Source organism: Bufo bufo, chromosome 6 (genome assembly GCF_905171765.1).
Source record: "Bufo bufo chromosome 6, aBufBuf1.1, whole genome shotgun sequence".
In the NCBI taxonomy this organism is placed as follows: Eukaryota; Metazoa; Chordata; class Amphibia; order Anura; family Bufonidae; genus Bufo; species Bufo bufo.
In genome coordinates, this window is record NC_053394.1 from 324,231,274 (window position 1) to 324,247,914 (window position 16,641).

A 16,641-nucleotide genomic window follows, 5' to 3' on the forward strand; every position below is an offset into this window, starting at 1 on the left:
CTGCCCCAAATTTGCATGTCTGATTACACCATTAGGGCTTCTTCAGACAGCATTTGTTAAGATGTGGATTTCAGCACAGATTCCATGCAAAAAACCTTGAGTTTTTTTTTGTATGAATGCAGAGGATCCATTCAATGGGAATAATCTGCGAATTGGCTCCTGCCATGGTTTCCAGCAGTGTCCCCTGGCATGCCCTTTCTTATCATGGTTTGGAAAACCAAGTAGAAATAATATGAGGCTGCATAAATGGGGGCGTGCACTAGCATTGAAAACAATGGGACACATTTCCCGCATGCATTCCGTGCAGTTGTCAGTGTGGAATCTCAATGGAAATTTGCTTAAAAATCAGCAACACATCCTAAGGCCTATTGCACACGAACGTTTTTTTTTCCCGTTTACTGGATGTTTTTTGCGTTCCGTATACGGAACCATTCATTTCAATGGGTCCGAAAAAAAAACGGAATGTACTCCGTATGCATTCCGTTTCCATATTTCCGTTCCGTTTTAACATAGAACATGTCCTATTATTGCCCTCAAATTACAGTCCGTGGCTCCATTCAAGTCAATGGGTCCGCAAAAAAAACGGAACACATACGGAAATGCATCCGTATGTCTTCCGTTTCCGTTCCGTTTTTTGCTGAACCATCTATTGAAAATGTTATGCCCAGCCCAATTTTATCTATGTAATTACTGTATACTGTATATGCCATACGGAAAAACGGAACAGAAAAACGGAACAGAAACGGAAACACAACGGAAACAAAAAACGGAACAACGGATCCGTGAAAAACGGATCGCAAAACACTGAAAAAGCCATACGGTCGTGTGCAATAGGCCTAAGGGGTACGTTCAGTTGCTGCAGTTGTTCACTTCGAATGACACAGACTCACATGCAGCTCAGCTCCAATGAATGGAGCTGAACCTCAAGCAGATGTCCACCACCTTCAAGCGCCATATGTCCACACACTGCGTCAAGAAGCCCCTTCTTAGCACAGTCATGGCTTTAAACCTCTGGCTCGCAAACCGCAGCACTGCATTCCACTGAAAACAGTGGGAGGCAGACATCATGTGGCCGCCGACTGAATTCTGGCATAGTGTCTGTTCAAAAATTCTGTCGGCTAATTACACCACGTGAATGGGCCCTTGGGGTAGTTTCACACGCGGCTCTAAAAAAAACACAGTTCTTGTTTTTGTTGCAGTTTTTTAAGCCAAAGCCATATCCAGCAAAAAAGGGGAAAGATAAGTCCTTCCCTATCCATCTGAAAGAAGGAAGGGTGGTTTCACACATGGCGTTTTTTTGGAGAAAGAAAAGAAGCTGCAGGTTTTTTGTTTTTTTTTGTCGTGTTTTGAGCCAAAGCCAGGAGTGGATTCAAGAGGAATGGAAAATATATAGGAATGACTTTTTAACCATTGCTGGATCTACTTCTGGCTGTGGCTTCATCAAAAACTGATATTAAAAACTAAACATGCTTGGTAGCTCCTCCTCTGAAAATGTTTTAAATATTAAAATGTAATGTTATCAATGCTAGAATTAACATTTTTGGTCCTCTGCATCCCAAATATTTGAATAAAAAAAATGAAAAATTCACATGTATCTCAAAATGGTATCAATAAAAACTACAGCTGCTCACAACAGATCTGTTGGCAGAAAAATTAAGTTATGGGTTTCAGAATATGGCAATACAAAGCAGTTGTTAAAAGTAGTAAAGCAAAAGAAAAACTATAATTTGGTATCTTCATAATCATACTGACCTGCAGAACAACACTGTAAACACAAAACCCTAAAAACTATAGAGGATTTACAGTGATTTGAGTTTACCTGCCAAAAAGTTTAAAAATTATACATTATATGTACCCCAAAATGGTGCTATTATAAAAAAAAATAAAGCAAGCCATCAAATGACTATGTTGACAGAAAAATTAAAACATTACAGCTTTTGAAATGTGGGGGGAAAAAAAAATGTTTGCGTCCTGAAGTTCAAATTAGACTGCGTCCTTAAAGAGGACCTTTTACCACTCCTGACCTGTCTGTTTTAATAGCTTTATGCATTCCACGTAATAACAATTCTGGAGCATCTGTTCTTTTGATTCTATGTTGTGCCATTCCTTTATTATTCCTACTAGAAGTTATGAATGAATTGCTATTAGCCTTCAGTAAGAGTACAGAGGGGAGGTAACCAGAACAGCAGGTATCCTTCCCCACAAGGCCATCCATAGGCTTTGACGGCCTAATTGACCATCTAGCCTTTTACTGTACTTCTACTGTAATAACTGAAGTGGGATCTGAAATAATGCTGTTTAGGCTACGTTCACATCACCGTTCTGGCTTTCCGTTCTCCTTCTCCGTTTAGGAGCAGGAGAATGGAAAATACGGAAAAGGCACATAACTGACGCCAAACTGAGTCAAACGGAGCCCTTAGGACCCCATAGATTATAATGGGGTCCGTTATGTTTCCGCTCAGAAGATGATTTTTAAGCGGAGACAAAAGTCCTGCATGCACAACTTTTGTCTCCGCTTAAAAATCATCTTCTGAGCGGAAACATAACGGACCCCATTATAGTCTATGGGGTCCTTAGGCTCCGTTTGACTCAGCTTGGCGTCAGTTATGTGCCTTTTCCATCCTTTCCGTTCTCCTGCTCCTAGACGGAGCAGGAGAACGGAAAGCCAGAACGGTGATGTGAACGAAGCCTTATCCAAAAGTATTAAAAGTAAACCTATCGCTATTAGGATTACTTAAAATTAGGGATTTCCAAGAATCCTAACAACCAACCTCCTTAAAACAGCTCACTTCCCAATTGATTGGCAAAAAAGCTGGGTGAAACATTACTGGACTCCTGGGTATAATATTTATAGGGAGTGCTGAGCATACAGTGACACCCAGACCCTCTAAATTCATAGGCCCCGATTTATTAGTCCTTAAGATGGCCAAAACTTAGACTGGTTGCCTAAACCTGCACCAGATTTATCACAGTGGCTTAGGCTGATGAAAAGACACTTTCCTCTGACTTGATACCAACTGTTGGTTGGCTTATTTTGAGACAGATTTTTACTCCAGAATTGTGGGACAATTTTGGAGAAAAATGGCTCATCTTAGACTAGCCCCTTTCCCACAATGCCCCTCCACTATCTGCTAAGCCTCCACCCCTTGTCAAGCATGTCGGAAAAAACGTAGAAACCCTTGATGTGCCAATTTGTGACTGATTTTTGGCCCAGACACATTAGACATGGCCATAGTTGCCAACAGCCTCATATTTGCAGGGACTGAGGCAGTCCTAGCAAAATCGGCTGTTCCAGGCTGAAAATGGGCAGGTCTTCAAGCCCTATCCATAAGTGGGCATTCCTGAATTTGGGGGCATTTTTGGGGGTGGTATTTAGATGCCCCAAATTTACTAACTACAGTGTTGATAAATGTGCTGCTCTGGATTTTGCATTGGCACATGAACTTAAAGTTACACCTCTGGTGGACACAATCAAAATGTTTATCTTTTAACAGGTCTATGGAAAAAGTTCTTTAAAATACAAGCTGACTTGAACAATCTGAGTGATTGGGCATCACCTTGCCAATCGAGGTTCAATGTGGATAAACGTAAAGTTCTGCATCTTGGTAGTAATAATCTCTGTGCTTCATTTGTCCTAGGGGATGTAACGCTGCGAGAGTCACTTATAGAGAAGGATTTGGGAGTCCTTGTAGATCGTAGATTAAATAACAGCATACAATGTCAATCAGCTGCTTCTAAGGCCACCAGGATATTGTCATGTATTAAGCGAGGCATGGACTCGTGGGGCAGGGATGTAATACTACCACTTTACAGCATTGGTCAGGCCTCATCTGGAATATGCAGTTCAGTTCTGGGCACCAGTACATAGAAAGGATGCTCTCGAGCTCGCGAGAGTACAGAGGAGAGTGACTAAACTGATAAGGGGCATGGAGGGTCTTAGTTATAAAGAAAGATTAAAATAATTACATTTATTTAGTCTTAAGAAGAGACGTGTAAGGGGGTACAAGATTAACCTATACAAATATATAAATGGGCCATACAAAAAATTCTGTGAAAAACTGTTCCACATGAAATGCCCTCAAAAGACAAGAGGGCACTGCCTCCGACTGGAGAAGAAAAAGTTCAGTCTCCAGAAGCGTCAAAGCTTCTTTACTGTAAGAACTGTGAATCTGTGGAATAGATTTCCTCAGGACGTGGTCACAGCAGGATGAGTGGACAGTTTTAAAAAGGGTTTAGATGAATTCTTAAAAGCAAATGACATTAATGCTTATGGAAATGTGTAGAAATCTGAGTCTCACTTCCTTCAGGGATTCACATCCCCTCCTATCCCTTGGTTGAACATGATGGACTTATGTCTTTTTTCAACCGTATTAACTATGTAACTATAAGTCTAGCAGCATTTCACTCAAAAGGAAATCCACCACGTATGATCAAAGGTTGTTCTGAACAGCAGGAGTTTTCCTGCTGTTCCATCATCTTTTGCCTTTTAGTTTGTTGTTGGAGTAATTGCTGGGAAATTGTGTCACTGCTGAGCCATCAGTTAGGTCACATAACCACTGATAAGTATCTCTTATTCATATCCAGAGACTTGCTTGATTGCTTATCTTGCTTTTCAAACTCCTGGTGTCATGCAGCTTGTTGCTGGTGATAGCGCATGCTATTTGTGTTTCATCCAGTAATCCTTTCTTTGTGCAGTGACCCTTTGGTTGACTGCTAAAAGGGTTAATACTATAGTTCACGCTCAAAGGGATATTGCTATGGTTCAATGCTAAGGTTGTTGAAAGTTTTACTGTGATGCTAACTATGCATATTCAGTGGTACAAATGGCTAATGTGAGTTTACTATGCACAATGTATCTCAAAAGGGTTTATATAGGTAGGAAGTAGTTAATTGGCAGTTCATAGTAATAATTAATGGGTAGTGGACAAGTCCCATGTCCCCTGGATGGTGAGTTCCTGGCAAGCAAGCCAAGGGTAAAGACGTGTTTGGGATTTCTTGATAAACAGGCCAAGACATAGGACCTGTTTAGTATGTGGTGCTAACAAGTAGGAAAGAACAGAAGCCTGTATAAGGCTGACACGTAATTTGTCCAGGGATGCACCACCTCTGTGTGATTTCAAGCTGACAGAAAACCACACTGCTAAGAACCAACTTCTGAGGGAGAGAGAAACAGACTTTTTACAGAAGGTTGAGAACCATTAAAGAGGACAGTGCATGGACAAGAAGGCCAGGAAAGGTAACGCATACCTACGGCTGTATACTTTGCTGCATGTGGTTTGGGTTATATTGCTTCTGACGCCTGCCACACTACAGAGATGAACCAGATATCTGTTCTAGGACTGCACTCTGCAGTTGGGCATCACAGAAAAATGCCAACTCTGCGATATATGTGGGGACTGAACTGACTGCTTGTATTTGCACTGTGACCATTTTATGGACATCTTCCATAGACTTGTTAAAAGAAAAACATTTTGATTGTGTCCACCAGAGGTGTAACTTTAAGTTCATGTGCCAATGCAAAATCCAGAGCAGCACATTTATCAACACTGTAGTTACAGTAGTAAACTATCATCACCTCAATAAAAGAGAGACAATTTTTTGCCTTAATCAAGCCAGATTAGTCATTGTCTCCTTGTACCCCTCAGCTCCTCCGTCCTCCTGCCTTGCATCCACACTACCCACCTATCCAAAATCAAGGGCACCCCAAACATCACCAGACAGAGGACCCCACGATCCAGAGTATTCCCCAAGGGAAAGAAGGGTTGCTTTTTTCCCTTCCCTGTACGAGGGGCTCAGGGAGTGCTGAAACAGGGTACCACCAACCTCGTTGCTGCAGTCTCCAGTCCCATGCTCCCTAGTGTGCCGGAGCTCTGCATATGCTTTCAGCCTCTTCTTCCAGCCTAGTTAAATTCCTATTAAAATGGCATTTGATTTCAGTGGTTTAATCAAGTTTCGTTTTTTTGTGCTTGGTTTGTTTGTTTCTACAATAAAATATATTTATATCGTGGCTCACCCGTATCTGTTAATGTGGTTAAGGTGCTCTGTTTTTTGGATGATTCACCTATTCATCCGATGTAACAAATGTAATCCAAATGAAAAGAATAAAAACAGGCACTCACCAGCTGGTATGTCTATAGTAGATAATGTTTATATAATAAAATCGCACATAAAATAGAATATAAAATACAAAATACAATGTATCATAAAATCAATATGCACTGGGATCAATGGTCTTGGCACATATAATTCGATCTTGTTCAATCTATATATAGCTAGCAGGATGGATATATTGCTTGATGACAATATGCTTCAAAGAATACTTGCTTCAATCAGTTAAATTAATAGAATAAACTAAATACCCGCCAAAAATAATTCATATAATTGTGCATATAAGTGATTAGTGAAATCAATATCCTGTAAATATAATAAAACAATCAATATCCTGTGAAAGGAAAATATCCTGTGAAAAATATATAAAATAAAGTGTCCTATGAAAAATAGAATCAATATCCTGTGTAAAAATGTCCTGTGAAAAAAGTCTTCTTATGTGAAAGCCGTGTCCATACAATGTAGCGCTGATGTAGCAATATAACGCTGATGTAGCAATATAAATCAACAGATTTACTCTTCTTATGTGAAAGCTGTGTCCATACAATATATTGCTGATGTGGCAGTATAGGTCAACGGATTTACTCTGTTGGTATTATAAGTTTCAACAGCATACAGAGTCCGCACTCAGGGTTAAGTAAGGCATATATATTAGAGTATAAAAGATGATCGGGTTTTGTAATTGGGGCGTCCCCCTATTTGTAAACTCTCTTACCTTACCCTTTAGAATGCCTGTCGCTTATATAGTTGATGCTCCAATAGTCGCTGGGTCCTTTGTATCTCCCAAAATAGGATCCGATACTTTTAGTTTCCTGCTTGTTGTTTTCTGGCCTCGGCGTTCCACGTGGTCTCCTTGTGTGTCACCGTCCAGGAAGCACCCTGCAGGGTTCGCGTAATCTTGCGATAGGTTGAGCCAGCTTCTCTTTCACTGGCGTTTGGATCTGTATGGAGATCTTATGTTGACCAATATTGGATAGGTCTTTGCTCGGGTTTAGGTGGGTAGTTTTGTCGCTCGCAGGACCAGCCAGACGCGTTTCGAGGGTTCTCCCTCTTCCTCAGTGGCTATAATGCGAGTACTACTACCCTCTTCTTTATATACTCCAGCTTTCAAAAACCCCACCAAAACCCGGCATGGATTTGTAGTGTCCACATTTGACCCTTTACTATATCTTCAATGCATTATGTTAATACATATATCTCTATAAACTCATTTACCTTTATTTATACAACTTATACTTTTTGTTTTTAAAACATTGGTTTTTATAAAAACTTTAGTTTTTAAAACACAATAAACTTAAACACAATAAACTTAAAACTTAAAAAAACTAAAAAAAACGTCATCCTTTGGATTCTTTTGCCTTCCTTTTGATCTCTCTATACTAGATTAATGGTATATTTTGGTTAGCATTTTCTTTAATTGAATCTTCCAACTCTCAATATTTGGATCTCTCCATCTTTCTAGTTTGTGGTATAGAGATGTAAGCAATCTAATATCTGCATAAATCCTGAAAACCGCATCGAAAAATCCAAAAACGCATCAAACTCAAAAAACCGCATATGCGTTTTCTATGCGTTTTCGGTGCGTTTTTTATGGATTTTTGTTCCCATATTAATCTCTATTGTCCCATATCAGTTAATAATTTTCTTCCCTATTTGGGGACAAAAATATATGTTAAAAACAAAAAACTGAAAATTTCTTAGAAAAATATTGTTGGATACTTTTATTGGGATCTACAGGGAGTGCAGAATTATTAGGCAAGTTGTATTTTTGAGGATTAATTTTATTATTGAACAACAACCATGTTCTCAATGAACCCAAAAAACTCATTAATATCAAAGCTGAATATTTTTGGAAGTAGTTTTTAGTTTGTTTTTAGTTTTAGCTATTTTAGGGGGATATCTGTGTGTGCAGGTGACTATTACTGTGCATAATTATTAGGCAACTTAACAAAAAACAAATATATACCCATTTCAATTATTTATTTTTACCAGTGAAACCAATATAACATCTCAACATTCACAAATATACATTTCTGACATTCAAAAACAAAACAAAAACAAATCAGTGACCAATATAGCCACCTTTCTTTGCAAGGACACTCAAAAGCCTGCCATCCATGGATTCTGTCAGTGTTTTGATCTGTTCACCATCAACATTGCGTGCAGCAGCAACCACAGCCTCCCAGACACTGTTCAGAGAGGTGTACTGTTTTCCCTCCTTGTAAATCTCACATTTGATGATGGACCACAGGTTCTCAATGGGGTTCAGATCAGGTGAACAAGGAGGCCATGTCATTAGATTTTCTTCTTTTATACCCTTTCTTGCCAGCCACGCTGTGGAGTACTTGGACGCGTGTGATGGAGCATTGTCCTGCATGAAAATCATGTTTTTCTTGAAGGATGCAGACTTCTTCCTGTACCACTGCTTGAAGAAGGTGTCTTCCAGAAACTGGCAGTAGGTCTGGGAGTTGAGCTTGACTCCATCCTCAACCCGAAAAGGCCCCACAAGCTCATCTTTGATGATACCAGCCCAAACCAGTACTCCACCTCCACCTTGCTGGCGTCTGAGTCGGACTGGAGCTCTCTGCCCTTTACCAATCCAGCCACGGGCCCATCCATCTGGCCCATCAAGACTCACTCTCATTTCATCAGTCCATAAAACCTTAGAAAAATCAGTCTTGAGATATTTCTTGGCCCAGTCTTGACGTTTCAGCTTGTGTGTCTTGTTCAGTGGCGGTCGTATTTCAGCCTTTCTTACCTTGGCCATGTCTCTGAGTATTGCACACCTTGTGCTTTTGGGCACTCCAGTGATGTTGCAGCTCTGAAATATGGCCAAACTGGTGGCAAGTGGCATCTTGGCAGCTGCACGCTTGACTTTTCTCAGTTCATGGGCAGTTATTTTGCGCCTTGGTTTTTCCACACGCTTCTTGCAACCCTGTTGACTATTTTGAATGAAACGCTTGATTGTTCGATGATCACGCTTCAGAAGCTTTGCAATTTTAAGAGTGCTGCATCACTCTGCAAGATATCTCACTATTTTTGACTTTTCTGAGCCTGTCAAGTCCTTCTTTTGACCCATTTTGCCAAAGGAAAGGAAGTTGCCTAATAATTATGCACACCTAATATAGGGTGTTGATGTCATTAGACCACACCCCTTCTCATTACAGAGATGCACATCACCTAATATGCTTAATTGGTAGTAGGCTTTCGAGCCTATACAGCTTGGAGTAAGACAACATACATAAAGAGGATGATGTGGTCAAAATACTCATTTGCCTAATAATTCTGCACGCAGTGTATCTGGTTCCCCATATCTGTTAATACCCCTTCTCTCTCGTAGGTTCCTTGGACTTTTTCAATATTTGATTGTTGTATAAGGGGAGGGAGCCTTATACAACAATCAAATATTGAAAAAGTCCAAGGAACCTACGAGAGAGAAGGGGTATTAACAGATATGGGGAACCAGATATCCAAAGTATCCAACAATATTTCTCTAAGAAATTTTCAGTTTTTTGTTTTTAACATATATTTTTGTCCCCAAATAGGGAAGAAAATTATTAACTGATATGGGACAATAGAGATTAATATGGGAACAAAAACGCACCGAAAACGCATAGAAAACGCATATGCGGTTTTTTGAGTTTGATGCGTTTTTGGATTTTTCGATGCGGTTTTCAGGATTTATGCAGATATTAGATTGCTTACATCTCTATACCACAAACTAGAAAGATGGAGAGATCCAAATATTGAGAGTTGGAAGATTCAATTAAAGAAAATGCTAACCAAAATATACCATTAATCTAGTATAGAGAGATCAAAAGGAAGGTAAAAGAATCCAAAGGATGACGTTCTTTAAGTTTTTTTAAGTTTTAAGTTTATTGTGTTTTAAAAACTAAAGTTTTTATAAAAACCAATGTTTTAAAAACAAAAAGTATAAGTTGTATAAATAAAGGTAAATGAGTTTATAGAGATATATATATTAACATAATGCATTGAAGATATAGTAAAGGGTAAAATGTGGACACTACAAATCCATGCAGGGTTTTGGTGGGGTTTTTGAAAGCTGGAGTATATAAAGAAGAGGGTAGTAGTACTCGCATTATAGCCACTGAGGAAGAGGGAGAACCCTCGAAACGCGTCTGGCTGGTCCTGCGAGCGACAAAACTACCCACCTGAACCCGAGCAAAGACCTATCCAATATTGGTCAACATAAGATCTCCATACAGATCCAAACGCCAGTGAAAGAGAAGCTGGCTCAACCTATCGCGAGATTACGCGAACCCTGCAGAGTGCTTCCTGGACGGTGACACACAAGGAGACCACGTGGAACGCCGAGGCCAGAAAACAACAAGCAGGAAACTAAAAGTATCGGATCCTATTTTGGGAGATACAAAGGACCCAGCGACTATTGGAGCATCAACTATATAAGCGACAGGCATTCTAAAGGGTAAGGTAAGAGAGTTTACAAATAGGGGGACGCCCCAATTACAAAACCCGATCATCTTTTATACTCTAATATATATGCCTTACTTAACCCTGAGTGCGGACTCTGTATGCTGTTGAAACTTATAATACCAACAGAGTAAATCCGTTGACCTATACTGCCACATCAGCGATATATTGTATGGACACAGCTTTCACATAAGAAGACTTTTTTCACAGGACATTTTTACACAGGATATTGATCCTATTTTTCATAGGACACTTTATTTTATATATTTTTCACAGGATATTTTCCTTTCACAGGATATTGATTGTTTTATTATATTTACAGGATATTGATTTCACTAATCACTTATATGCACAATTATATGAATTATTTTTGGCGGGTATTTCGTTTATTCTATTAATTTAACTGATTGAAGCAAGTATTCTTTGAAGCATATTGTCACCAAGCAATATATCCATCCTGCTAGCTATATATAGATTGAACAAGATTGAATTATATGTGCCAAGACCATTGATCCCAGTGCATATTGATTTTATGATACATTGTATTTTGTATTTTATATTCTATTTTATGTGCGATTTTATCATATAAACATTATCTACTATAGACATACCAGCTGGTGAGTGCCTGTTTTTATTCTTTTCATTTGGATTACATTTGTTTGTTTCTAGTTTCCCTGCAAGAGTATGTTCCTTGGATGATTGCTGGTGTTCAGGTCTGCTTAGATCAGGCATCCTCAAACTGTGAGGATTGAGCGGAATTTTTACAACAGCTGGAGGGCCGCAGTTTGAAGATGCCTGGCTTAGAATGATCTTCTTGTCTCTGGGTCCTGGTGGTGTCGGGTATTAGGCTATGAGAGACAGATCTAGGGAAAGGAGTTATAGTCTTTTTGTTCAATCATCTGTTTACCATATCATGCCCAACTTTATTTGTTTCATCATCTGACTACCATCGTCATCCTGTTCCAATCATCTATTGGTGAATTCCTATTTCCTTGCCCTCTTGATATCTTATATAGTTTTGTGAAACATGCTTCATATTTTTTGCTTATTCTGCTGTCCAGCTGTTGTATAATTCAGCCCTAATGTAAGTCCTGGGGATAGGTGAAGTCTGGTTCTGCCATGTTATGTCCAGCTGACAAATTTACGAAATGTGTACTATCTGGTGAGATATGGGGGCACATTTATTAAAACTGGTGTTTTAGATGCCGGTCTTAATTAACCCCCATTGCTGGCAGTGGATCGACAAAGTTATGAAGAGGCGCCGGCCATTTGTCTAACTTTTAGACCTTTTTCTACTCCTAAAACTAACCGTTGCACCACAATCTGCGCCTGAAATACGCCTTATTTAGGCATATTTCAGCTTGATAAATGACCCCCATTATCTTTTCAGTCCTAAACCAGGATATGGCTACACGGTGACTTGTAGACATGCAACATAAAATTTCTGACAGTCATCAGAAATCCAACCCTGCTGGATTTCTACACAACCACAATTAGTATCATTAGTTACAACTTATTCTTAATTTTAATTAGTTGTACGTCACCGTATAGCCCTTGCCTGAATTGTAATGAAATGTAAATGGCCATCTGCAAAAGATACAATAAACACATTTTCAATTTACTCATTACTTTCATCCACACTGGAGCTGAATTTCTGATATGATTACTTATTTAATATTTGCATTGTCTCTCAGTCCAGACAGACCCCAGAAGGTGAATTCCTGCCGCTAGACCAACGTGAGCTGGATGTTGGATTTGGCACAGGAGCTGATCAGCTGTTCCTAGTTTCTCCACTAACTATCTGCCATGAGATCAACCCCCGGAGCCCATTCTTTGATCTCTCACAGAAATCACTGAGGAGTGAGCAGTTTGAGATAGTTGTTATTCTGGAAGGCATTGTGGAAACTACAGGTAAGAATTAGAGCATCATAATATTTGTATCAGCGTGCTACAAAAGGAATGATGAAAAAAAGCAGAACATAGTTTAATTCTGCTAAGAAGCACATCAATAATGTAATATTCTTACTTCAAGGAATATGAGACAGAATGAGGGAGACTGAAAAGCAATGAGATAAGGTAAGAAATAGAGTGAGGGGGTGGTTAGATGGAGAAAATTAGCCAGCGCAAATAAGGAGGATAAGACAGAATTGGACACAGAGAAAAAGGGTGAAGGCCAAAGCCCTCTCCACTGTAAATCAATAACAGTTGAAATCCAAGTAGCAAGATTAGCAAAGCTCATACAAGCCTCTCTTCCTTAGGGGACATTCACAAGGCGGCTTTTTGAGCGGAATTTTGCTGTTGACAGCCGATTAAAGCCACGGCCACGTTGAGAAAGGACATGTCCCTTCTCAGCACAGCCGTGGCTTTAAGCCGCTGCTCCATGATCCTCAGCACTGCCTCCTATTGAGATGTATTGGAGGCAGAGAGGCTGCGGCCGCCGATGGGTTTTTGACTGTCCACACAAAAATTTCACTCAAAAAGCCATCATGCGAACGTCTCCTTAAAGTGGTTGTCCCATGAAAAATATACAGCATTTTTCAATCTGAATAAATGTGTCATTGCATGTAAATAAAAATTCAGTATAGCCACTGAACTATTCAATAATATGTATCGGTATAGTGTGACCTGCTGTTTGTTCTTTTCCATATTTCTTATCCACCCCAGAGAGGTGGTCGCATGCGGTCAATTTAAATCTTCAATGCCTCCTGAGCTGCCAGCCTGAAGCAATGAATAGGTATACCAGGGTCATCTGCTGCTACAAGGTCAGCTGCAACGAAAATGTCCTTCTAAGGCCTCTTGCACACGAGCGTTTTTTTTTTCGTGTACGTTCCATTTTTTGCGTTCCGTATACGGAACCATTCATTTTAATTGGTCCACAAAAAAAGCGGAATGTCCTCTGTATGCATTTTGTTTCCGTTTTTCCGTTCAAAGATTGAACATGTCCTATTATTGTCTGCATAACAGATAAGGATAGTACTGTTCTATCAGGGGCCAACTGTTCCGTAAAAAATGGAATGCACACGGACGTCATCTGTATTTTTTGCGGATCTGTTTTTTTCGGACCGCAAAATACTGAAAAAGTCATACGGGAGACGGTGCGCGCAGTCTTCCTTCTCTCTTCCTGTCCACTTCCTGTCCACTGCTGCTGTTCCATAGACATACAGCAGCAAGCAGGCTGATACTTTCACTTTGTGCCAGTCATCTAATAACCCTTATCTCTAAACTACTAAGAGGTCATAAACACTTATTTAAGCCACATTCTTATCAGTAAGTTAAGGATTGAGCTTTGATGAGTGTTTACAAGAGCAGAGAGCTGAGATAAGGAGTCTGTCTGCTCCTTAGATGACGGAAAAGACTAAAAATCCACAGGCTTCTACTACAGCATCTCAGCTATGTAAAGAAAAAAAGGATTCCATATTTTTAATAAAGACCAAGTGAAAAAATTATTTTAGCTCAACATAAGTACAATGTAATTATAAAAAAAATTGCCCTCAAAGGAGTAAATAGCCTTTAAATATATTGTTTCTTATATTTCTACCAATGATTTATGCTTAATTTGTTAGTACAGTGACTATTTCAAATTTAAAGGCTTTAAGATGTAATAGCAACTTTTAACCAAATATCTGTTCCCTACTCCAGAGTAACGATCAGTGTAATTTTCTGAATATCAATTGAGATTTGAGTCCATATGGAGAAAATTATTAGCATTGTGAGTTTTGAATATAATAGGCAAAGACAACATTTTCAGATAGCATCTTCTGGTTTTTACATCTCTTATGATGAGACTCATAATGTCCTACATAAACTCCTTATTACTTATGGATGAATCTTTATATATTTTAATTGAAATGAAAGGCCGTTCGAAATCTGCAGCAGAAATGAAGCGTTTGATAACTAATTCTAAGTGACTTCACTGTATAATTCATCAGCATTTTTGTCCTGCAATGTGTGTAATAAGCTGTAATGAAAGCTCATTGTATCATAATAATTTGGCAGAGAAGACATCATTTTCCATTCTTCTTTGAAGTCTATACAGCAAGACAGACATGCACAAAGACACACTGGGGGAGATTTATCAAAACTTCTGCAAAGGAAAACTGGCTTAGTTGCCCACTGCAGCCAATCAGCTTCCGCCTTTTTATTTTCCAAAAGTGTTCTGAAAAATAAAAGGCTTCTATGGGCAACTAACCCAGTTTTCTTTTGCATCAGTTTTGGTAAATCTCCTCTCATGTAAATACTCTAGTGCTGAGTGAATACCAGGCACAGCACAGCTCCTGCTGGAAAAAAAGGAAAGGTAGTTTAATGCCTCATTCACACAGTCAGGATTTTGGTCAGTGATTTCCATCAGTGATTTTGAGCCAAAACCAGGTGCGGCTCTGAACACAGAATAGGCGCAGATCTTTCCCTTATACCTTATATTTGTGGAGGCTCTAATCATGGTTTTGACTCACACTGATGGAAATCACTGACCAAAATACTGACTTGTAAATGAGGCTTATGGCTGAAGCCACATTTGTTTTGGAGGCTACTGCCAGATTCCGTTAAAAATCCTGGACAAAATAACACACCATGCCGGGCTCCATGACAGAAACCTGATGGACCTCAATGGGGTCTATTGGGTACTTTTCATGGCCATCATGCAATGGATTAGAGTTTCTTTTATTTTCATTTTTCTGCTCTCAGAAGAGAACAATGGAAACAGGAATGCAGATATGAACAAAGTTGAATGTGTCATGTATTTTCTCTGTACATGTCATATATAAGTGAACCCTCTTTAACTCATATGTTAAATTTATGTTAAAGAATTCGATGAATCTAATGAAGTGTCAATTATCTTACAGGAATGACTTGCCAAGCAAGAACATCTTATACAGAGGATGAAGTGCTTTGGGGACATAGATTTCTTCCAGTTATGTCCCTAGAAGAGGGCTTCTTTCGAGTGGACTACTCCCAGTTTCATGCCACCTTTGAAGTCCCAACTCCATACTACAGTGTAAAGGAACTAGAAGAGAAACAAGCCCCAGGTTCTCCTCTAAACTCTGTCTGCAGTGATAAATATAACCGGGATAGGGTTTGCTCTTTAGACTACCTCAATGTGTTTGAAGTCGGCAGTAGTTTACTTCCTACTAAGCTTCAAAAACTGAGTCGAGGCAGTGACAGTGCCAAGGGAAAATTACTAAGAATGTGTACCAATAGTGTAGAGAGGGCATGCAGCACTGGGGATCTCCCCTTAAAAATACAACGGATCACAGTTTCCACATGTGAAGACAGCGAGGAGAGTACATCTCTGAAATATTTCAAGGTGAAACCAGAGTGCATGACACAATCTACTGGAAATCTTCAGCTCCAGAAGAAGACACAGGGTATGCTAACCTTGGGGACAATGTTAGATAGTAATCTACCTGCAAAGCTGAGGAAAATGAATTCTGGCTGCATCAGCTAAATGTCTAGGAACAGAACAGGAACTTGCTGGTTCCTAAGTGGAATAATATAAAATGGCCTTAAACTTTGTGACAAGAAAAGACTTTCACTGTTCTACATTTTTGTCATAAAACATTGTTTTCCACATTAAAACATGCATCGAAAATATCTTGTCTTTTCATGAATGCATGAGAAGTACATACAGAATATACAATGTTTTTGGAACTGATTATGTTCCAGGAAAAAAAAAAAAGGTAAAAATAATAAAAACTTTTTCTGATCACTGTGAATTCATATTTCCTGAATGTAAGAACAAGAGTACTCTCTGCACTTTGTGTTTCATTGTAGTTTGTAACATTTATAATCATTTATTTTTATAGTTTAAAGGTCTTTAAAGGAAGCTAATCGATACAGATAGTTCGATCACATGTCCTTTTGAGTCATCTTATACATGTAGAAGCTACATTCACAGGTCTGGTTTGGAAAAACATTTTGAGTTAATAAAGAAGAGTCCCTCATTTGGAATCTCCATCAATTTGCCAGAGTGGATGCAAAGACTTTCTCTGGAGGGCTCAAAAATGTCCAAGCATTACTGTACAATATATGGACAATCCATTGAATGTAATTTGGTACCATGTGGAGGCACTGTAAGAAAATGTA

At 39.2% G+C, this 16,641-nt stretch overlaps 1 protein-coding gene across 1 annotated transcript in view; it reads left to right on the forward strand.

Moving 5' to 3' along the window:
• Positions 1-16,033, forward strand: part of LOC121003893 (G protein-activated inward rectifier potassium channel 1-like) — a 96,567-nt gene extending 80,534 nt beyond the window's left edge. Inside the window, exons 2-3 of the mRNA XM_040435833.1 lie at positions 12,255-12,471; positions 15,402-16,033. Of these exons, the coding sequence (XP_040291767.1) occupies positions 12,255-12,471; positions 15,402-16,003 (819 nt within the window). The 3' untranslated portion in view covers positions 16,004-16,033. The remainder of the gene's footprint in view (positions 1-12,254; positions 12,472-15,401) is intronic.
• Positions 16,034-16,641: the final 608 nt, after the last annotated feature.